The sequence below is a fragment of the Phytophthora ramorum genome (assembly GCF_020800215.1).
Source record: "Phytophthora ramorum isolate Pr-102 chromosome Unknown Phyram_PR-102_s0008, whole genome shotgun sequence".
NCBI classification, from domain to species: domain Eukaryota; phylum Oomycota; class Peronosporomycetes; order Peronosporales; family Peronosporaceae; genus Phytophthora; species Phytophthora ramorum.
This window is the reverse complement of record NW_027150654.1, coordinates 464,781-487,869: the sequence shown is the minus strand read 5'-3', so window position 1 is coordinate 487,869 and position 23,089 is coordinate 464,781. Positions and strand designations below refer to the sequence as shown.

General features: G+C 55.1%; 6 protein-coding genes across 6 annotated transcripts; 2 read left to right on the top strand and 4 right to left on the bottom strand.

Moving 5' to 3' along the window:
• Positions 1-7,159: 7,159 nt before the first annotated feature.
• On the top strand, positions 7,160-8,946 carry KRP23_9179 (Nucleotide-binding oligomerization domain-containing protein 2; the record flags this gene model as incomplete). Its single annotated transcript, XM_067894705.1, has 10 exons — positions 7,160-7,184; positions 7,276-7,348; positions 7,431-7,589; positions 7,661-7,778; positions 7,839-8,060; positions 8,144-8,239; positions 8,309-8,455; positions 8,519-8,616; positions 8,695-8,751; positions 8,826-8,946. 10 exons carry the CDS (start codon positions 7,160-7,162, stop codon positions 8,944-8,946), a joined length of 1,116 nt encoding a protein of 371 aa, XP_067742356.1.
• Positions 8,947-9,105: 159 nt separating this feature from the next.
• KRP23_9178 (uncharacterized protein) lies at positions 9,106-9,782 on the bottom strand (the record flags this gene model as incomplete). The annotated part of the gene is made up of 2 exons (XM_067894704.1): positions 9,106-9,354; positions 9,432-9,782. 2 exons carry the CDS (start codon positions 9,780-9,782, stop codon positions 9,106-9,108), a joined length of 600 nt encoding a protein of 199 aa, XP_067742355.1.
• A 1,117-nt stretch (positions 9,783-10,899) lies between these two features.
• On the top strand, positions 10,900-12,199 carry KRP23_9177 (uncharacterized protein; the record flags this gene model as incomplete). The annotated part of the gene is made up of 2 exons (XM_067894703.1): positions 10,900-11,331; positions 11,396-12,199. 2 exons carry the CDS (start codon positions 10,900-10,902, stop codon positions 12,197-12,199), a joined length of 1,236 nt encoding a protein of 411 aa, XP_067742354.1.
• A 68-nt stretch (positions 12,200-12,267) lies between these two features.
• KRP23_9176 (Bardet-Biedl syndrome 5 protein-like protein) lies at positions 12,268-13,314 on the bottom strand (the record flags this gene model as incomplete). The annotated part of the gene is made up of 1 exon (XM_067894702.1): positions 12,268-13,314. The coding sequence occupies one exon, from the start codon at positions 13,312-13,314 to the stop codon at positions 12,268-12,270; it is 1,047 nt and encodes a 348-aa protein (XP_067742353.1).
• A 212-nt stretch (positions 13,315-13,526) lies between these two features.
• KRP23_9175 (AP-2 complex subunit beta) lies at positions 13,527-16,298 on the bottom strand (the record flags this gene model as incomplete). The annotated part of the gene is made up of 1 exon (XM_067894701.1): positions 13,527-16,298. The coding sequence occupies one exon, from the start codon at positions 16,296-16,298 to the stop codon at positions 13,527-13,529; it is 2,772 nt and encodes a 923-aa protein (XP_067742352.1).
• A 3,214-nt stretch (positions 16,299-19,512) lies between these two features.
• KRP23_9174 (Protein NLRC3) lies at positions 19,513-22,911 on the bottom strand (the record flags this gene model as incomplete). The annotated part of the gene is made up of 1 exon (XM_067894700.1): positions 19,513-22,911. The coding sequence occupies one exon, from the start codon at positions 22,909-22,911 to the stop codon at positions 19,513-19,515; it is 3,399 nt and encodes a 1,132-aa protein (XP_067742351.1).
• Positions 22,912-23,089: the final 178 nt, after the last annotated feature.

Here is a 23,089-nt window from a genome sequence, read left to right as displayed (position 1 = left end):
CTAGTCACGGTGGCTTCAACCTGAACATCCAATAGCTGCAGATGACCAAATTACTCGTCGTTGGGATGGAGGCTCGAGTGTTGAAGTGTCACTGATCCTCGTGCATCAGAAGGCTGATAGAATCGGTCACGGTGAAGATGCTGTATCGAAGTGAGGATTTAAAAGATCATAGAGAGCGGTCGGGTCCTTGATTTTCGACGAGTTCTTGGATCTCCTGGTGCCGTATTTACGCTGTAAGACGTGCAGGTTGGTGGCTCTAACCTTGTAACGCACAACCGCTGTAAGTCCAAGCTGAGTACTTTGCTACCGTACACGACAGGACCTTGACCTCCAACTTCGTGTACGGTGTTTATTTCTTTATTAGAGTGGTGTTGATAAACACCAGATAGTTAATCAAGAAAGAGTGACATGTACGCACCTGCATCGCTTGAACAGCCCGTCCCTGTCCTAACTACACGAAACGCCGGACGCAACACAAAACCAACGCACACATCAACGAAAACTGGCACCATTTCGCTAGTCAGCAAGACTAATCTTCTTCAACTCCAATTCACCAGCAAACACACCATCACCAACCACTCTCTCAAGAAAACACACGCACCATCATCTCCACGATACATACGCGTAAAACAACACCAACAACAAACCAACACGCCTGAGCCAGCCGTCAAACACCACGCCGTCACAAACAACACGCCACAAACAACACCCTCCATCACCGCAGCGTATACACCAAGCGAACGCCACACGCAACAACTGCAGACGGCAACTCCCAACTGTCACACGTGCACACGCGCACACCTCCATCACACCGCGACCTCAACATCTCCCAACCAGTACCCACACCAACATCAACACCAACTCGAACACGCACAAACCCAGCCACGCCACGCAAACAATACACAACAGACTGCACCAACACGTCCAAGCCACAACAACAAACATTCCATCAACCATACAACTTCCATAGAGACCTGCCTGCCTGCCTGTCTGCCTTCCTTCCTTCCTTGTCTTCTTCTGCGCTTGAGCTCCGCATACCCCCGCGTTTGCTCTGCATGGCACACATACATATATCTAGCATATGCCTCCCGCCTGCAAAAACGACGGCAACAACACGAGCGAGACCAGATACCTGCCACACCACGTCGAGGCGCGCGAAGACCCACCGCTTCCGCCGAACCTGCATGCCACAACCTCCCCGAAGCGTGTGTCTCGAATAGAGTTGCAACTGCAAAAACAACACTTACGCTGGCCTGATGGACCCGCCGGTCGAGCGCCGAGTCTGCTTCTTTGCGTTCGCCCTTTGCTCTTCTGCCTCCTGCGGCCTTCACACGCAACACAGCGCCAACGAACACTGCACCAAGTATACTCCCACGCACGCATCCGTGAACGGAACGAGACACACAACCACTGACCCGTCGTAGCTTGTACTTGGTCTTGAGCGTGACCTCTGCACTTGGACCTGGCCTCGCCACTCAAACCTGAACTTTGGGCACTGCCTGCACTTGATACGACCACTTGGACCACCTGCACCTTGGACTTTGGAACGATATGGAAGACGCCGCTGCCTGCGCGCAACACAGAGACGACCCACGTGTCCACGCCGACATCGACATCGGAAACCGCCATTGCAATATGTAGCACCCACGCGCTTCTCGTATTCCTCCTTCTGGGTGACAACTTTATCTCCTTCAACTCCAATTCACCAGCAAACACACCATCACCAACCACTCTCTCAAGAAAACACACGCACCATCATCTCCACGATACATACGCGTAAAACAACACCAACAACAAACCAACACGCCTGAGCCAGCCGTCAAACACCACGCCGTCACAAACAACACGCCACAAACAACACCCTCCATCACCGCAGCGTATACACCAAGCGAACGCCACACGCAACAACTGCAGACGGCAACTCCCAACTGTCACACGTGCACACGCGCACACCTCCATCACACCGCGACCTCAACATCTCCCAACCAGTACCCACACCAACATCAACACCAACTCGAACACGCACAAACCCAGCCACGCCACGCAAACAATACACAACAGACTGCACCAACACGTCCAAGCCACAACAACAAACATTCCATCAACCATACAACTTCCATAGAGACCTGCCTGCCTGCCTGTCTGCCTTCCTTCCTTCCTTGTCTTCTTCTGCGCTTGAGCTCCGCATACCCCCGCGTTTGCTCTGCATGGCACACATACATATATCTAGCATATGCCTCCCGCCTGCAAAAACGACGGCAACAACACGAGCGAGACCAGATACCTGCCACACCACGTCGAGGCGCGCGAAGACCCACCGCTTCCGCCGAACCTGCATGCCACAACCTCCCCGAAGCGTGTGTCTCGAATAGAGTTGCAACTGCAAAAACAACACTTACGCTGGCCTGATGGACCCGCCGGTCGAGCGCCGAGTCTGCTTCTTTGCGTTCGCCCTTTGCTCTTCTGCCTCCTGCGGCCTTCACACGCAACACAGCGCCAACGAACACTGCACCAAGTATACTCCCACGCACGCATCCGTGAACGGAACGAGACACACAACCACTGACCCGTCGTAGCTTGTACTTGGTCTTGAGCGTGACCTCTGCACTTGGACCTGGCCTCGCCACTCAAACCTGAACTTTGGGCACTGCCTGCACTTGATACGACCACTTGGACCACCTGCACCTTGGACTTTGGAACGATATGGAAGACGCCGCTGCCTGCGCGCAACACAGAGACGACCCACGTGTCCACGCCGACATCGACATCGGAAACCGCCATTGCAATATGTAGCACCCACGCGCTTCTCGTATTCCTCCTTCTGGGTGACAACTTTATCTCCTTCAACTCCAATTCACCAGCAAACACACCATCACCAACCACTCTCTCAAGAAAACACACGCACCATCATCTCCACGATACATACGCGTAAAACAACACCAACAACAAACCAACACGCCTGAGCCAGCCGTCAAACACCACGCCGTCACAAACAACACGCCACAAACAACACCCTCCATCACCGCAGCGTATACACCAAGCGAACGCCACACGCAACAACTGCAGACGGCAACTCCCAACTGTCACACGTGCACACGCGCACACCTCCATCACACCGCGACCTCAACATCTCCCAACCAGTACCCACACCAACATCAACACCAACTCGAACACGCACAAACCCAGCCACGCCACGCAAACAATACACAACAGACTGCACCAACACGTCCAAGCCACAACAACAAACATTCCATCAACCATACAACTTCCATAGAGACCTGCCTGCCTGCCTGTCTGCCTTCCTTCCTTCCTTGTCTTCTTCTGCGCTTGAGCTCCGCATACCCCCGCGTTTGCTCTGCATGGCACACATACATATATCTAGCATATGCCTCCCGCCTGCAAAAACGACGGCAACAACACGAGCGAGACCAGATACCTGCCACACCACGTCGAGGCGCGCGAAGACCCACCGCTTCCGCCGAACCTGCATGCCACAACCTCCCCGAAGCGTGTGTCTCGAATAGAGTTGCAACTGCAAAAACAACACTTACGCTGGCCTGATGGACCCGCCGGTCGAGCGCCGAGTCTGCTTCTTTGCGTTCGCCCTTTGCTCTTCTGCCTCCTGCGGCCTTCACACGCAACACAGCGCCAACGAACACTGCACCAAGTATACTCCCACGCACGCATCCGTGAACGGAACGAGACACACAACCACTGACCCGTCGTAGCTTGTACTTGGTCTTGAGCGTGACCTCTGCACTTGGACCTGGCCTCGCCACTCAAACCTGAACTTTGGGCACTGCCTGCACTTGATACGACCACTTGGACCACCTGCACCTTGGACTTTGGAACGATATGGAAGACGCCGCTGCCTGCGCGCAACACAGAGACGACCCACGTGTCCACGCCGACATCGACATCGGAAACCGCCATTGCAATATGTAGCACCCACGCGCTTCTCGTATTCCTCCTTCTGGGTGACAACTTTATCTCCTTCAACTCCAATTCACCAGCAAACACACCATCACCAACCACTCTCTCAAGAAAACACACGCACCATCATCTCCACGATACATACGCGTAAAACAACACCAACAACAAACCAACACGCCTGAGCCAGCCGTCAAACACCACGCCGTCACAAACAACACGCCACAAACAACACCCTCCATCACCGCAGCGTATACACCAAGCGAACGCCACACGCAACAACTGCAGACGGCAACTCCCAACTGTCACACGTGCACACGCGCACACCTCCATCACACCGCGACCTCAACATCTCCCAACCAGTACCCACACCAACATCAACACCAACTCGAACACGCACAAACCCAGCCACGCCACGCAAACAATACACAACAGACTGCACCAACACGTCCAAGCCACAACAACAAACATTCCATCAACCATACAACTTCCATAGAGACCTGCCTGCCTGCCTGTCTGCCTTCCTTCCTTCCTTGTCTTCTTCTGCGCTTGAGCTCCGCATACCCCCGCGTTTGCTCTGCATGGCACACATACATATATCTAGCATATGCCTCCCGCCTGCAAAAACGACGGCAACAACACGAGCGAGACCAGATACCTGCCACACCACGTCGAGGCGCGCGAAGACCCACCGCTTCCGCCGAACCTGCATGCCACAACCTCCCCGAAGCGTGTGTCTCGAATAGAGTTGCAACTGCAAAAACAACACTTACGCTGGCCTGATGGACCCGCCGGTCGAGCGCCGAGTCTGCTTCTTTGCGTTCGCCCTTTGCTCTTCTGCCTCCTGCGGCCTTCACACGCAACACAGCGCCAACGAACACTGCGCCAAGTATACTCCCACGCACGCATCCGTGAACGGAACGAGACACACAACCACTGACCCGTCGTAGCTTGTACTTGGTCTTGAGCGTGACCTCTGCACTTGGACCTGGCCTCGCCACTCAAACCTGAACTTTGGGCTCTGTCTGCACTTGATACCACCACTTGGACCACCTGCACCTTGGACTTTGGAACGATATGGAAGACGCCGCTGCCTGCGCGCAACACAGAGACGACCCACGTGTCCACGCCGACATCGACATCGGAAACCGCCATTGCAATATGTAGCACCCACGCGCTTCTCGTATTCCTCCTTCTGGGTGACAACTTTATCTCCTTCAACTCCAATTCACCAGCAAACACACCATCACCAACCACTCTCTCAAGAAAACACACGCACCATCATCTCCACGATACATACGCGTAAAACAACACCAACAACAAACCAACACGCCTGAGCCAGCCGTCAAACACCACGCCGTCACAAACAACACGCCACAAACAACACCCTCCATCACCGCAGCGTATACACCAAGCGAACGCCACACGCAACAACTGCAGACGGCAACTCCCAACTGTCACACGTGCACACGCGCACACCTCCATCACACCGCGACCTCAACATCTCCCAACCAGTACCCACACCAACATCAACACCAACTCGAACACGCACAAACCCAGCCACGCCACGCAAACAATACACAACAGACTGCACCAACACGTCCAAGCCACAACAACAAACATTCCATCAACCATACAACTTCCATAGAGACCTGCCTGCCTGCCTGTCTGCCTTCCTTCCTTCCTTGTCTTCTTCTGCGCTTGAGCTCCGCATACCCCCGCGTTTGCTCTGCATGGCACACATACATATATCTAGCATATGCCTCCCGCCTGCAAAAACGACGGCAACAACACGAGCGAGACCAGATACCTGCCACACCACGTCGAGGCGCGCGAAGACCCACCGCTTCCGCCGAACCTGCATGCCACAACCTCCCCGAAGCGTGTGTCTCGAGTAGAGTTGCAACTGCAAAAACAACACTTACGCTGGCCTGATGGACCCGCCGGTCGAGCGCCGAGTCTGCTTCTTTGCGTTCGCTCTTTGTTCTTCTGCCTCCTATAATTTTCACGCCAACGAACACTGCACGGATACATGCCACGCCGTTGCGCGTGCTTTAAACGCACATGATGTAGATAGATAGCGTACCAAATTCGGAATTAGAAGATGCCGACAAGGGTTTGACTCTTCGTGAATATTGTTGATGTGAAACATGCCTGCGCCAATGAACGATTTTATCGACAAGGTGTAGTCTGCATTTCACAAATGTGTATGTTGCTCCAGAAGAAGTATCAAGGAGCATTTGAGAGAAACTTGCCTGGTTTCCCGGTGAGATATCCCGTATCAAAATTGAGATGAGCCTACACAGCACAACACTTTGGTTGGCTTGACTTCACCAATACAAAAAACAAAATTCAAAACTCTCGTAGTCGTTGCCATCGTAGCTCGTGTTCTCAATCAATAATCACTGGAAAGATTGCGCTTGGAAGTGTCTTGTAGTTCTACAGCGACACAGCACATCGGACAACACAGAGGCACCACTCCTTCTCAATTGTCATAGTAGAAACGGAAGACCCCACCGTGTCCTAGCGCTCGCCTTGACCCTTCAATGCTCGTAATTTAATAGGACAGTCCTCAAGTGCGAAGCTTGTTGCGTCTACACGGCACAGTCGTCGAGACGGTGACACAAACAGGCAGCTTCACCGCCGAGACGTAAGAAACAAATGGAGAACGAGGCACCGTCCACGTGTCCATCTTCGAGGGAGCTCTCGTCTTGTTGGGCATTCTTCAGCTGCTAGGCACAGCGATGGCGTCACTTGCTCTACGTAGACAACGTCTGTCGTCGCTTGCTTAGGGCCCAGAAGCGTCCAATAGACGGCACCTTTAGATGTAGGCGCATCTTGGCCGTTGAATCTCTTCCCGACGTTCAAGACATCGTTGGGTACGCAATACACCACAGCTTTCCAGGGGGACTCAGGTCGACTTGAGCTGCACGTTGCTTGATTGAGAATGCCGACTGACTCGACGTTGGTGCCCTCGGTTCTCAGCACGGTGGGAAACAATATGCATTGTGAAAAGGATTCGGTTCACACAGTGCTTTTTACACCTTATCTGCCTTTTAAAGTGATCCGTTGTTTAAAGCTATTAGTTTACAGCGGTCAACGCTGTGCGACATGGATCTGGTCACGCGTCCTCATTCGCCAAAATATTCTCTAACCTCTCTGATTGGCGGAATCGACTCTTAGCTGACTCTTTTTGGACAGATGGCTACATCCGATCACTTTATCACAAATGGCGGCGCTTCAAGATCCGCCTCGTACGCGTGTGTTTCCTGTCAAAGTGGGGGCGAACGTGCGAGTTCTCTCACTTGCCACTGCATTGCAACGTATGTGCCTACCCCTGTACAGCTCCAGGTCGCGTCCAGTCGCTGCAGAAACTCTGTCTCAAGGCTATCGGACGCCAGTTGAAGCACTTTTGCAAGTAATTATCCACTTGTAGCATCTCTAAACGGCCGTGCAATCCTCAATTCAATTGAATGTTGTGTTTGCGATATTGAACACAGTCTTCGACTGCATCCGGTGCTAGTGCAGACGCTCTCGGGGCCGGAGAAGCAGCTCCTTTATGCCTACGACCTTTCCCGACTGGACGTGTTCGAGGCGCAGGCCTTCCTGCAGACGATCAACAAGTGGTGCTGCAAGGTGGAGAGGAACAGACGACGAAGGTTAGTCGTGGGGTTATAGTGGAAGCTAGTTGGGTAGTTGCTGGGGGATAATGGTGTGGTTTTTGCTGCAGCCGACATGGGCGTTTGCCTTCGAATCCCGTTGATCGGGTGGTGAAAAGCTTCCTCCGCTATGTGCTACTTCCGCTCACGGAAAAACGGGCTGATGCATCGCTCCATGAGCTCTCAATGGTAGGTTTGTAGTGACTACGAAGAAAGACTATTGGGTCCTCATTGTGCTGCTACCTGAAGGCTCTAGGGTTTGCTGCCCCACTGGAATTGGAGCTGCGACCAGCAACGTTGCCCGTCAAGCCTCGTAAAAAGTGGATTATGAGTGCAGGTCGACGAAAAACTGGTGAAGGTGCTGAACAAGACGCAGTATCACTACCTTCAAGCTCTTCGGAGATTTTCTCGCAAACTGAGGCTGTGTACTACCGCTTGCCCGTTGCAAGTGTTGGTTGCGGGCTGATTGCGGTATGACTCGCTTGCACTATCACAAGCGTGCTCTCATAAAAAAGCTTTCTTGTTGTTAGTATTAATCGTTGCTGTTTCTGTAGAGCATGCTCCAGCAGTCCACTTCACTTGTGAAGTTGCGTCTAACCAATTGTCAAATTGCTGATGCTGGAGCAATTCTCCTCGCGAGCGGGATACGGGTACACTTCTGAGCTTTGTTGTATCCTAATGACCTGTTGGCTCACCCCACGTTTTGATTGCATGTGCAGCTTACCCCAGCGCTCCAACTGCTTGATCTCAGCAATGGTGACGATGAACCCGTCTACCGTGAGAAGGAGTTAATGGACAACAAGATTGGCAGTAACGGCGTCCATGCCTTGGCTATCGCTCTTGAGCAAAATCGAACCCTCAAGCAGGTAGCGAAGGGAGCTTAGCTTGACACGGCTGTGGTTTCTCGATGTTAACCGTACTGTGAATAGGTCGATTTAAGCAGAAACCCTGTTGGGCCTCGGGGCGCTCTGGCTTTGGCTGCAATGCTGCGAAAGAACGAGAGTCTCCAGCGATTATACCTTGACCGGTAACCTTGCAGTATGGCCAAGAAGGTATTTAGCTGAACAGGAGCTAACTTTGTATGTGCATGATGTGTCTCGCGCAGAACACACGTCCAGGACAGCGCTGAACCTCTTATCGACGCATTTGCACTATCCAACTCGTGTGTGGCGCTGCTGTATTGTGTGATTGCGTACTCAGCCACTAACGAATTGTTTCTTGCACGTGGGTGTGCAGTCTCCAGCAGCTCAGTATGTTGTGGTGCGCTTTCCGTACGGGTGTAGGAGCTAAGCTAGCATCTATTCAAGCCAGTAAGACTGCGAGTGCCGTTCACATGCGCGTCGAAGCTGACTCCTAGGTATATCTTTCAGCTGGTAGCAGCACACAAGGCCATTAAGCAAGCGGTTTATAAACATTAGGCACAACACTAGACGGACTATAATACTCAAAACGCAACAGATCGGTCTCCACCTATGCAACCACGCCATTGGAAGTGCGTGCACTGGCTGGGGGTGATTTAAGGGGACGAGACGGACTGCTGGGGGTGGTTGACGCTGGCCATGTACGCGTCAACCTGGCGGATCTTGGTTTCGTGGCTCGATACCAACGCGCGAAGGCGCTCGTTTTCAGCCTGGGACTTGGCGAGTTGGTGGGTTTCGTGCACAATCTGCTCGCGGGTCTGAGTTGACACGACGCGGTCCTTACGCAGGTCCTTCAGGCGCTTCTCAAGCACCACGGACTCCTGTCGGAGAAATGCCACCTCTCTCTGTAATGACAAGAACGAAAGCAAAGTTAGCGTCTTGATCGGCGAACAACAAACACAAAGATAGTGTTCGAACGCACCCTTCGAGCGGCGTAGGTGCACTTCTTGCCGCGCTTGCCGAGCTTCTTTGTGGGCTCCGAGTAGCTTCGGACCATGGTCGGGATCCTGAGAGCCTCCGGTGCGAAGAGGTTCATGAGGTCCTGCACCTCGAGCTTCGAGAAGCCCGGGTTGAATGCGTCCACTGCCGTCGGTGACGACGTCGGGTTCAATGGCGTGAAGTCGTCCATGAGTTTCTTGTTGCAAGCATCGACGTCCATCGGGAGAGCGACGTCGCTGTCATCCGCGGCGATCAAGCTGAGGAGCTCCGGGTCAATCAGCTCCAGCTCGTCGATGTCGCGAGCGGTGAATACTGGGAGGGGTTCCAGTGACATGGTAGTGGTGTGTCTTAGTACGGTTTGGGTGGAGGTTGTGATCAACGTGCGAGTGCACGAGGAAATTGAAAAGTGGGGTGAGGCTCGATCTGTCTTGCCACGGTCGTTTCGATGGAGTACCAGTTGCTACGACGACGTACATGACACCTATCTCAACATCCTTCCCAGCCGAGATCGTGGCCATAAGCAAGCGCGTTGTCTTGTGTACGAGCCGCTTTTTACATTGCTGCGCTCGCGGCCATGCGGTGACCGAATACTCCTGGACGAGCTACCACGCGTGTACACTTGAAGTTCAGGTCTGAACGCTCGCCGGAATAGAGGAGACTGAGCCACATGACGCTGGACCACCTGGTCGCGGCGCCACTCCGACTTTTTCCCGGCATCTTCCCTCCTTCAGAAGTCTCTTGCGATCATCGAGACGACAACCATAGGGCTCTTCCAGCTGGTCGACAGCGGAAATAAGACGCTCCAGCTCTCCGTCATCGTCGACATCGGAGACTACGAGGTGCAGGTATGCACGAGGGGCGGAATGGATTTTCTTACCGGGAGTCGGTTCGAGCACCTGAAGATGCGAAGCAAGTGGAGGATCGTGCGTTGATACGGGCGGTATTGCTTTATATGCAATCACGCGCCCTGTCCAGCGGTCACTGCAGCGCCGCCGCAACGCAACGACCTTGACACCAGCCACAGTCGTGCGTGGCGGAGACTTTTTTCAAGTGGTGGGTGTCCCGACCTCTCCGACCAGCTACAACAGCCGAGCCACACGCCGTCCCCGACGCTCCTTTGCCGATAGTCTCCATGCGTGCAGCATGAAATATTGGCAGCGGATTCACGTTGCATTGCAAGCGCTAGCTACCAAGCACCAGAATCCTCCCATCCAAAGCATTGGCATTTGCCCAATGGTAGGAACCTCGACGTGCCTCTGCATCAAGCATTCACCACCCTACCAAACTTACCAAAACTTGAGCCAAATAATACTTTACTTTCGAGATTAAGTTGCGCAAGTGAAGTGTAGCTGAGACTTTCACTCGATCAAACTATGATCCCCTAACGCAACTCAACTTATTATTTCCTTCATACAACTTAGCATTATCGACAGTGTCTGGTCTGGGCAACAATGCTGCGGCACGAGTCCAGCAATAGCCCGAGAGGCTCCGAATCGGACGGAGACCAGGCCGCCTCCGAGCTCCATGTGGACACTGGGAGTCCCTCGTCCCCGCACGACCAAAACGTGCTGGTGACGGTGGCTCCGCTGGCCAAGACGGTGTTCGTCACATGGCAAGAGTTCCACGAGTACTTGGCCGAGTACCAGCAGCGCACGTTCCAGATTTATTCCGTACGCACGGCGACGCCCGTGACGACGCGCAACAAGCGAATCGCCGAGAAATACACGAGACGGGGGATGGCTGTACCGCTCGGGGAGCTCCTGCCGGAGGAGATGGGCACGTACAGTAAAGCGGTGGTGTGCACGCACCACGGACGACCGAGGTCGAGGTCTACGGGGGTGAGGGCTCGACAACCTTCGAGAGCTATCAATTGTCCTGCACAGGTAGGTGTTTTTTATTTGTCATTATTGGAGACGATGCTGATAACGTTATTGTTGTTTTTGTAAGATCACTTTGGTGTTGCGGAGGGACTATACGAGTGGCAAGTGCTTTGTGCATGTGAGTTCCCATACGTCGAGGCACAACCACGCACTGTCGGACGGACAGTATCGCCGACACCCGATGATCCGCAAGATCACAGACCCTAATGTGCTGCGCACGGTGCACACGCTCCAGAAGGCCAACGTCGAGCCGGCCAAGATCCTCACGTATGTGCGGGAGCACACGGACAAGGACATTGCGCTGAGAGATGTGCACAATTTGCTGGCTTCGTTTCGGAAGAGCCCACCGCCGCCTCCTGCTTCGCCTTCTGCTGTTAATGCTGCTACCCCTCCGATTGCCAGTGCTGCTGCAGCAGCTAGACCACCCACACAGGCTTCAGCGCCGCCGGAGCGACCGCCGCATTTTTCTGGGAGGAACGCACGTCCTCCTCCTCGAGTTGCTCCACCAGCAAGAGAGGAGCCAACGCAGTACGGCAAGTTCCTGGCAACGTTTAACCTCTGCAAGGAGATCGCGGAGCTGATGGCCGACATGGACGCGGACCGGTTCGCGCATTGCTATGCCGAACTGCGCAAGTTTGTGCGGATCGTGGAGGGCGGGCGTGTGCCTATCGTCACGACCCGCGAAGCTGTGGAGCACGTGCAGAACAACATTTTGACGGCTATTCCGAACACGCCGATGCCACAACTACAGCAGGCATCCCAACTAGCTTCCGCGGCGACATCAAGCGCTCCCGGCGGACCCAGCGCTGCTGGTAACGGAGCGGCAGCCAACAGCCTCATCAGCCCCGCTCGACAGTTCTCAGCTGACTAGTCAATACACAATTTCGCGCCTTCGGCAATGCATTGCAATATTCATTCTTAAGGCGTCCAACTCTCGCTTTAGTTGACGTACCAGAGGTCCCCGACACTGAAGCCATCCGGCAGACTCTCGATGGCCAGGCCGAGCTCCTTGGAGAACGTGGCTGGTCGGTCTTGGTTCTTGTTCACGGCGGCATAGTAGGCAGCGAAGGCGTCCATGGAGCTGGAGTAGTCTTCCTCGATCTCCACGTCGTCCATCTTTCGAGGTTGTTTGAGCTGCTCCAGTGGCGCCGGCTTGTCCTCGATCTCGAACTCCACGCCGTAGATGGGGTTGGTCGAGAAGACGCTGTGCAAGCTCTGCATCTCCTTGAACAGCTCGTGAAGCCGCTCCTCGGGGTCCACTCGGAAGCCCAAAATGTAGCCGCCGCTGGCCGCCGAAGTTTCGACCACGAGCGCGGGGCCGAACTTGGAGCCGCGGATACGAGCCGAGTTGATCTGCATGTACGGGATGCTGACGTTGAAGTTCTCGGCCAGGTTGGCATGCCACACGATGCGGACGTTCGTCACGAAAAAGGTCCCGAGGTTGCCCTGGTCCGACGACAAGTTCCAAACGCCGTTCAACCGCGTGTACACCTGCTCATGGGGCAGCAGCGTGAGCTCCTTCTCCTTGATGATGGCGCCTCGCAGCTTGAGTTCTCGGTAGAGCTTGGTGGTCTCGTAGGACCGAAACACTGCTTGGATGGTCGTGAACAGCCTCGGGCTGGCCTTGACGAGGCTCGTGAAGATGAACTCGAAGCGGCTATTGGCGTACTTGGTCATGACGTACAGCGCCTGCGTGCTGCCGCGCAGTTTCGACGTGGCGGTGCGGATCTTGAGGCTTTGGATGCAGCTGTAGCCGATGCTCAAGTTGGTGCGCACCGACTTGTGCGAGGCCCAGAGCAGCCTCAGATTCGTGATCTCCAGCGACCCACGGTCTCCGTTGTTGCCCTTGGTGTCCTCGACCGAGTTGATGGCGTCGATCAAGGTCTCGCCCTTGCGCAGCTGCATGGCCGCCGCCGAGATATCGAAGCGGATCTCGCGGTCCTGCCAGGTCACCGCCTCGGGCGCCGCCCGGATCTCCGTCGCCATGCTGGCTGGCAATGATCTTGTCGACTGAGAAGCCGCCGCCTCAAACGGCCGCGGCCGCTCACGACGCCAACACTTTGAATACCACAAAGCCAAATGCATCTCACTTTTATCTCTTTACCCGTCTGCGTGTCGGTGGCGGCGGTCCTAACCTGCTGCGATCGCTACGTTTCAAAGGGCCGCCCACCTCTGTGCTAGCCCAGGACCAAGTCTTCCTACGCTAGCAGGCGCTCCATTGTCTGCTGCAGCAGTGCGCTGAAGGCCTTCTGCTCCAGCTTGAGACACACCTTGGTGGTGCCCGAGCTGTCGAAGGTGAGCTCGAAGAGTGCCACGACGTTCGTCATGGTCTTGACAGAGAAGTACGCGATCTCCTTGCCGTCGATAGGACGCTTGGCCACGTAGAAGACGTTGTTGCGACCCAGTCGCTCGGACACGGCGTCGACGCCACGGCCGCCGGTGGCCAGCGTGAAGTAGTGCTCGTTGGCCTCGCTGATGCCCTGCCACATGCTGATGAACTCCGTCTTCTCCATGCCGCCGGCCTCCGTGAAGACCGCCGACAGATCCAGGTCTGACTGGAAGTACACCACGTCGCCGCTCGAGTTGTTCTTGATCGCAACCTGCAGGCCGAGGTTCGGTGCCACGGCTGCGTTCACGAACTGCGGACTCACGCCCATAGGTACAACCTGGTTCACAGTCTGGCCTTGCGCCAGCGGCTGCGGGAATGTTACCGTGGCTTGCATCGGCACGACTCCGAACGTGCTCTTGTTGAACTGGATGCTCACGCCCGCGAGCGGCACTGGTGCCTGGTTCTCAAAGTCCACGTCCAGCACAAAGTTGCCACCGCGCCGCGTGAACGCACCCGTCATCTGCAGCCCCTTGCCTTGCTGTGCGCTCATCAGCACCTTCTTCTGGACAGCGGAGGCGCCACCGCCAAGGGCCACGGGGGCTGGCGGGGCGGCCGGCCCACCGAAAATGTCGACCAAACTTGCACTGGCCGACGCCGCCGCGGGTGCAGGAGCAGTCGGCGCAGGGCCTCCAAGCGAGAGGTCACCCATGTCGAGCAGGTCCACTGGGCCATCGGCCTGATGGCCGCTGGAGCCTTCTTCCTGCTGGTCCGAAGAGCCTTCGTCCTCATCCTCACCGCTGTGGTCATCGTCCTGGCGGTGCTCGCGCAGCTCCGAGACCGTCGAGCGCACCACGAAGGCACTGGGGACCTTGTGGTACACGCTAGCGAGCGTCGAAATCTTGCCGATCAGCTCGTCCAGAACCGTAGGCTCCAGTGCGAACGTGTCGTCGTTGATAACCGGCTTCTCGGCAAGCACGACGGCGTGGGCAGCCTCCGGGTTGGCCGAAAGCAGGCGCCAGTACACGTAACCGCGGTCGCGTAGATCAGGGTTGTCCGACTCCTCCGTGGCCTTGTGCAACACCTTCTGGACCATGTCCTGCGTCTCATTGGGACGCTTCAGGAAGAGCTTAACGGTAGCAGTCAGAAGCTGAAGCTGCACCTGGGCCGTCTCGTCATCGAACGAGTCCATGAACGACTCGAGCAGCTCGTCAGCGTTGTCGATGCGCTCAGCATACTCGCCGATGATCCAGATCATAGACGCCTTGGCCTCGGGCTCGTCCAGCGTGTCCAGGTTCTCGCAGAGCGTAGCGATGATGCTCTCGTACTGGTTCGGGTACTTACGGAAGATATCCTTGATCACAATGATAGCCTCCTGCACAATGTAGTTGACCTTGGTCTGAATGAGCTCCAGCAGCACATTAATGCACTTCTCGGCGGCGCGCTCCAGCTTGACAGCGCAGCGGCCGATCGCACGCACAGAGCGGCGCACGAACTCCACGTCCACCTCGGTCGCGTACTCCTTGAACTCGAGCAGCACCTGCTCGATGTTGCGCTCCGAGACGAGGCGAATGATAATCTCGAGCTTCTCCATCTTGACGTAGATCGGGTCGTTGTACTTGCAGAAGAAGACCTTGATCTCGTTGGCCAGGATGGCCGGGCGCTTCTGCACGATCAGGTTGATGTTGCGCAGCGCCACGTACTGGATCTCGGGCTCCGCTGACAGCAGCGTCACGAGCGGCGGCGCCATCTTGCGCGACAGGCTGCGCTCCGTGTCGGCGTCCGAGACCTTCTCCAAGAACTTCATGATGACCTTCACGGCCGAGAGCACGACTGCCGAGTTGGCGTGCTGCAGTCTGGGCGTCACGCGCTCAATGATCCCCTCGGCCTCGCGCGAGTCCGCGGGCGTGTAGCCTGCCAGCGCGTCCAGCACAAAGACCTGCCCCCACTCGTTGCACTCGTTGAGCGCTGCAAGCAGCTTCTGCAGCACCGACTTGGAGATCTTGAAGGCCATGGCGCCGCCGCTGTTGTCCGCGATCTCGGACAGCGCGGCGATGGCGTTGGCCACGACGGTCGGGTTCGAGTCCGAGATGAGGTCGCGTAGCATGTCCAGGAAGCCCTGCTCCTCCACCATGTCGGGGTTGATGTCGTAGAGCTTGGAGACGCAGATGGCCGCCGTCTTGCGCACGTACGGGTCCTCATCCTGCAGACAGCGACGCAGCGGCTCGCACAGGTACTCGGTGATGCGGTCCACGCGGATGCAGCCCATGGTGCGCACGGACAGCGCGCGGATGAGCGGGTTGGGGTCGGCCGCGTCCTTGACGAACGTGTTGACGGCCAGGATGGTCAGGTCTGGGTTGCTCTTGGCGTAGTTGATCAGGTAGAGGTACACGAGCTTCTTGAGCTGCGTGTCGGCCGTCTGGATGCAGTTGACCACGTCCGTGAAGAGCATGGACACGTCTTTGCCCACTGTCATGTTGGCGATCACCTTCTTCACGGCGTCCTTCTTCTTCTCGCGGCTCGGGTTGGCCAGCTCCTGCCGCAGCTCGTGCGTCTCGCCCTTCTTGGTCGTGCTGAAGAACTTGGAGTCGTTCGCGGCGCCCGTCATGCGCTTGGCCAGCGCGGCCATCGTGGGCATCGCCATGGCTGCTGCGCGGGAGGTGAGGAGGGAACTAGGGGAAGTGACGCGGCGCTTTGGCGTTGCGCGGCTCCCCAACTTGCTGCGTGCGTCGGATATGTAACGACTCGAGTGGTGCACATAATGTAGCCATACGGGAGGAAACGGATTTAGCACGCGCGTATCGGTACTGAATTGTATTGGTCACGCACTGAGTCACAGCTGCCTCTGTCATCGCTGATTGCGAAGCACCAACGTCATGCCTGGTAGCGCCAGGACATGTACCATCATGCACTGCAAATGCGAACGCAGCCTGTCGTTTCAGGCATCATTTCCCAATTTCTGACGACTCCCGATGTACTCCAGCTTTCTCCAGCCTCCTAACTACCTGGCGCTGGGTGACAAAATCGTCGGTGCTGTCAATCAGCGAGCTCCTAATCGACCTAGCCATGTTGAAGGAGTTGACGACCAAGCCATCAAGCTTTATCGGTCGGCATTGAGGCTCTCGGGCGAAACGAGGCGGACAACTTCACTTGGCTTGCCTACAGTGGCGAAGGCAGCAAAGCTTTCGACGGATACGAGAACCAGGCAAACTGATGCAAGTCGTGATTTCCCATTACCCAAAGGAGCTGCAGGTGAGTGTTCAGCGCTAAGTCACGCAACGGTCAAGGGGTGGTTGTCAACGCTCCGAGTCTCCCCCAAGAAGTCAAACCTACTACAACGGCAACAGCACCGAAAGCACCAGGCTCGGTACAGGCAAAAACAGATTAAGAAGGTGGAGGACCTTCAGCATGGCATCGACAAGCTTCAGGAGGAGATCCGAGAACTCGGCTTTCGGCGCTCCATCGCTACCCCGCCAGAGATCACTATCTGGGCGATTGCGCTCGAGTACTTCCGAGTCTTTCGTAGCGGCTTCAAAACCCCAGCTCATATGTGGGATACATTCGCGCTGGAATTCTTGCGCAGAACGATGACACCGGATGTGACTGACGGCAACTTGTGTGGGCCAGAGGATTTGCTACGCAACTGGGGGGCTTTCTCGTTCTGCTTTGCTGACATTCGCGTCGATCTCAAGCGTATGGAGATGGTTGCTGACGACTCGCTCATGGCCACCACTGTTACTAGTGTTACGATATCGAGAGAAACCTTGAGACTGGTGTTCCCTCACTTGAACAGCGATGGACAAGGCGGCATACGTGGAGGCAAGTGGTCGCCTCTTGCGGAGGCTCTGGAAGGACAGCGGCTCGAAATGCGGAGCTCCGTGAGATTTGACTGGGACAGCACGGACAATCGAGTGATGAGAATGCAGACGCAGTCGGATATGCTCACACCTCTGCTCCAGATTCTGGGTACGCTGGAGAACGTGAGTCTCGTGCTCGATGGGGCTCTTGTGACGTCAGATTGCAGATTGGTCATTGAACAGAAAGCTTGAGCACGATTCAGTCAGGCTTGCTTTCTCAAGTGTTGCCTGATGTGGTTTCAATGCTTTTCTCTACAAGTAGTTCGTTCTGCTGTTTGTAGTTAGACGCCTCACAAACAAAGCAGTTTTTTTAAGCGTGTTGTTGAGATCGTCCTTGTCATCTTCAATGCTGACAACGTATTGGAAGTGATCCCTGGTGGTCCTCAACCGAACGTTGGTTTGCCTGTATTTTGCTATCGTTCTGGTACCAAGTCTATCATGTTTCCCAGCTTTCATTCATTAATATGTACTACGTAGTATTATCCATGTAGTTATGTGGTATGCTAAGACTACAAGCACTACTTTCTTTCTTTCTTTCTACTACTGACGTACTGCAGCGCCGATGCTGGTACTTTTGTCACTCTGAAGTGCTTGCTTCTTCATGGTTGCGCCTTCTCCTGCTTCTTTGCCAGTGGTTCGTAACACCAGCATTGCACCTGCTAGTTAGCCAGGAAGTACTCCAGCTTCATGCGGCGCTCTGACAGATTATCAGTCCTGTCGATTCCGAAATCGTCATTCAGCAGGATACTGAGGTTGCTGATCTGCCGGTGGCTCCACCTCTGCAAAGCTGCGTAGCTTCGTGGGAAAAACCGATGAGGAACGACCTCACCAACTTGGAGCACGGGGATCGCAGCAGCCGGGGCTGGAGCACGTGGAAGCGCGTTTCCAAGACCTCCTGTCGCCTTAGCAAAGCGGCGAAAATGGTGCGGCCGGCGGCTGAGCGCGCCATCCGCAACGACCCGCGCATTGTAGGCTGCAGCTCGAATATTGTGGAGAATCGCGTTGGTCCTTTGTAGTTCCCCTCGGACTATCTGTACTTGGTTTTGGAAGTCCTGCCTCTGTTGCTGTAGTTGATTCTGCAAGTGCTGCTCCATGTGCTGCTCCATGTGCTGCTCTTGTTGCTGTAGTTGGTCCTGTACATGTTGCCGAAGTTCGACAGCCCATTTCGGGGCATTGGCATGGCAACCAAATGATGTAGAACGATAGCACCAGTGCGAAGGGTAGCGCGAACGATGTCACCTCCTGTCACTGCAACAGGATCTGACTTGTGCATTCGGTCATAAATATCATTCTCGTTCAGCGGCGTTCCAGCTTGAACTGCAGGTGCAGGTGCAATGCGAGCCTGAGCCAGTGGCACCATTTCAGGTAGGGACTCCCTGTAGTTCATGGTGGCACCCTCTCTCTGGACAGCGTGGTGATACTCTCACTCTGGATGGCGTGGCTTGAGATCGGAGGCGTGTTTCCGATCGAGGTCGCCTGCTGCAAGATCGTTGTTTGACGCCTAGATGCCGTCGTGCGAAGTGTTGGTGTCAGGTCAGGCCTCGAGAGGAAACCCAAAGGCTGAGTTGTCGGTTTGCGAACGGTACTTGAGGTCTTCGTCCGGCGAGGAGTTTTGAGAAGTGAGCTGGTAGTGTGGATTCGCCTCGCGGAACGAATGGAGAGGAGGAGGAGCAGTGGTGTATAACGAGCTCACCGTTTCTCTCGGAGAGACCATGGTGCCTGGGTGCTGGGTCACTTTGCTGCGACAGTGCAAGAGGTGGCGGAATTTGAGCCGGCCTTTGACGGCAGGAAAGGCTGACCTGTCAAGTATTCTCTGTGGAGCAGACCACTTTCTTCGCTGCCCATAGACGTCAGCTGATCAGCATCTGCAAGAGACCCCACCACCTTCTCTTTGGGGTGGAGGATCATTTTCTTCGTTACCCTCCCGCAAGAGACTCCACAACTTGAGGCGAATTTCAGTTATGACATTTCCATGATGGTACCCGATGGCCATCACTAACGTTACATGCTTGCGTCTTCGTCCTCTGCATCCCTCTTCTCCTCGAGTTCTATCGCAATTACATTCTGGGGTAGTGCCAGGTACTCTCTGCGTGTGCGTTCTGTCATGTTATTGCCCGTAAGGCAAAGCCATTCCAAGGTGGGTGTGATCGGCCGTTTTGGCGCGTGCAGTTTGGACACGAGTACGGCCAGAGGCTCCTCCGTCATGCCATTGTACGCCAGATTCAGTTCGCGCAATGTCCGGTTGGTTTCCAGTGCACGGATGCAAGCGACCAGACCTTCGTTCGCGATTCGGTTGTGGGCCAAGTTGAGTCGCTCCAGGGTAGAATTCACAGACAGGCACGCGAAGAACCGAGGTGCTTTCTTGGCGTCCAGACCAGAGCGCGACAGGTCTAACGCTACCAGCGCTTTATTGTGCGTGAGTATCTCTCCAAAGCGCGAAGCAGCTTCGGCATCGATGCGATTTGCCCCCACGTGAAGAATTCGCAGCGATCGATTCGAATTAGTAAGCGCTTCTGCAATCCGCTGGGCTTGCTCAGACCCGATACCAGGACCCGCATCCAACGCATCATCCGAGTCGGTGCCACCCATGTTTAGCTGCTCAAGGTGCTTGTTCCTTGCCAGCATTGATGCGAACGCGGCGGCGCCACGAGAGCCCATCGTGTGGTGTTCAATGTCAAGCAGGAGCAAGCTCTTGTTAACCTCGAGCGCAACTGCTAAAGCCTCGGCACCCGCAGGAGACACCGAATTCCAGCGCAGATGCAGCTCACGCAATGTTGCAGTGCGTCGTAAGCCTTCTGCTATCGCCACTACGCCACGGACTCGCAATTCGTTGCCCCGCAAGTCAAGCCTCTCGATAGACTTGTTGCGCATAAGAGCTTCACGAAAGCCTATGACCCCGTCATCGCCCAGCCGCGTCCAACTCAAATTGAGGTACGTGAGAGCACTACTTGACGCTAAGCATTCGGCCAATGCTTGGCCCCCAATCGGACCCAGCACGTTGTTCTCTAGCTCCAGCGTGTGTAGCGTGGCGTGGTTGCGTACCCCGTCAGCTAAAGCACGAGCTGCTGCACTGTCCAGCACGCAACTGTTGAGCGCGACACGGCCGAGATGTAAGTGATGAAGCATTTTCTTACCCAGAAAAGCCACTTCGTAGAGCTCTAGTGCACGGCCCGACAAGTTGACTGTGATTAGATCTCTGTGGTCCTTTTGATTTGCAGTCAAGCCAGCAATTGCTGCTGTCTTGGCTGAGGCGACAGGCAGCCGCAGATCGTTGAGCTCCTGGGTCAAACGGTTCACTGCGAAGCACTTGGCCAGGATCCAACGATCCAAAAAGTGTGTAGGATCTACTGAAACCTCCATCGTCTCGCGCACGTCTCCTGCTCGCTGGTTCCCACGCACTTGCTGAATGGAGAGAATTGTTTCGTGCATCTTGATGGTCACAAGCGTGCTGTTCAAGCCCACAAGCTCCCCGATGCTCTCTCCTGCGTCGGGGAACAGCCCGGTGTTGGACAAGTCCACCTCTCGTAGCGTTGGACAGCAGGTGATGGCTGTCAGTAACTCGAGCACCGCAGCTCTGCCCAGCCCAGGGTTATCGTGCAGATCAAGTGACAGCAACATCCTGTTTTGTGGTATTAACCCAGCGATCACGAGCCCATCAAGTTCCATGAGTTGCCGGCCGGGTAAAGATACCCAGCGAGAAAGTTGCATCTTGTCAATGGGAAGAACAGCCCGAGCACCGCTCAGTCGGACCACAGCAAAACTCTCGTTAACGTGACGAAGCGCCACGACAATTCTCTTGGCGGCATCATAATCTAGGTTCGCGAGAAATTGTGAGCCATCTTCGGCCAGGTCCCGACCGTACACGCAAAGCTCGCGAAGCGCAAAATTGTCTCGCAGTGCCGACAGCAGACCAAGCACAGCCTGCGGACCCATTTGGTTCCATGAGAAGTCGCAACGCGTGAGGGTCTCATTCTCGCGCAGTGCTCGACCAAGTTCCTCAGCACCCTGCGCACCAAGATGATTGTCACGAAGATTCATATCAATCAGCATCGAGTCGGGACTATCCTCTAAAGCATCCGCAAGGTCTCGAGCACCAGCAGGACCAATTCGATTTCCAACAAGGCTCAGGTGAGTGAGCGTTGTGTTAACTCGCAGTGCCGCAGCCAAAGCACTCATGGCGGAGTCGTCGATCGCAGCGTACTCCAGAGAAAGTGACACCAACGCGCGATTCACTCGAAGCGCTCGAAACACAGCGATGGCTCCGTACGTACCAACTTTGTTCTTGTCTGGACCCTGTCGTATCTTCTTAATCTCTCGAGTATTGGCAGCTTCTCCGTCATCGCCCGGATCAGTAGATTTTGACTTGCCTCGGAGCTTCAGCTTAATGTTGAGCTTCACTTTCAGTTTTACCGTGCGCTTAGTTGGGTTGACAGCTTCCTTGACTTTGGCACGAGATGGTATCCCCTTGGACAGCTTTGCAGCCCATTGGTACTTCGAGCTTAAGTTCATTCGCTTCCGATGTCTCAGCCTTGTAACCAGCATGATATAACCCAGACGCCCGAACCTGCGCTTTGGCTTGCGTTGAGGTGAAGGTGGCAGCAACGGAGGAGCTTGTCCTTGGCGAACAACCAACGACCGAGTGCTACAGTTGAAGGCCAAACCTGCATGCGCTAGAACCGAGACCTGCGTCGCCGTAATAAGTGGTAGTCGTCGTTTCTGCTGCTCGTGCAGGTCATCAAATATTAGGCACCGACGTGAAATGTTTCTGCGCAGACACAGTGTTGTGTAGGCCAACGCGAATCCAAGCTGAAAGCAATCCCACCACCCAAACGGGGGAAGATCATCCGGCACGACGTAACTTCTCTCCACTTGTCGGCTCTGTTCCAGCTCTGACAAAATGCCTGACCGCTCCGATGATGCATCGATCAAGAGAACGTGGTCGTGGACGAGAGTACTGCTGCCTTCTTCGATTTCTGGCGCAAAACTCACTCGTTTCTTCGGGCGAGTCTTAATCTCGGGCGTCGCTGCCAGCTGCTCACTGCAAGCTGCTTCGTTTTCTGTGGGTTGGATATCACGGTGAGGAGCACCAGCGTCGGTACCAGAAGATGCAGGAGGTACAAATTCAAAAATGCTGGATTGCAACGCGGATGCAGGCTCGACGACGCAGATCCAAGCCTCTTTGCGTTGCGCAATAGCTTTGCTGCCATCCTCGTTGTTATCCTGACTCTCGCCATCTCCAATGCTGCCACCCTTTCGCGCATTATCAGAAGGATCCACCAACTCCGTGTGATGCAGCAGCTTGACTACAGAGGCGTCCGATGCTGCATTACTTGCATTGTTAGACGACTGTGACGAGACCCCGTTAGTCGTGTCTCCCGCTGGATCGCCACGCGCGTTCATCGACAGCCGTCTATTCCACTACCGGCATGAAAGCTGCCAGAGTCCTGGCCATTTTCAAACGGATTGGGCGGTGACTCTTCGGACTTGAAAACTTGCGTCACTTGCGAGCAGTCGACTAGGCTCGATCAATGATGCGTCTACCTTGACCAGCTTGCTAACATTCACAAACACCCATGAA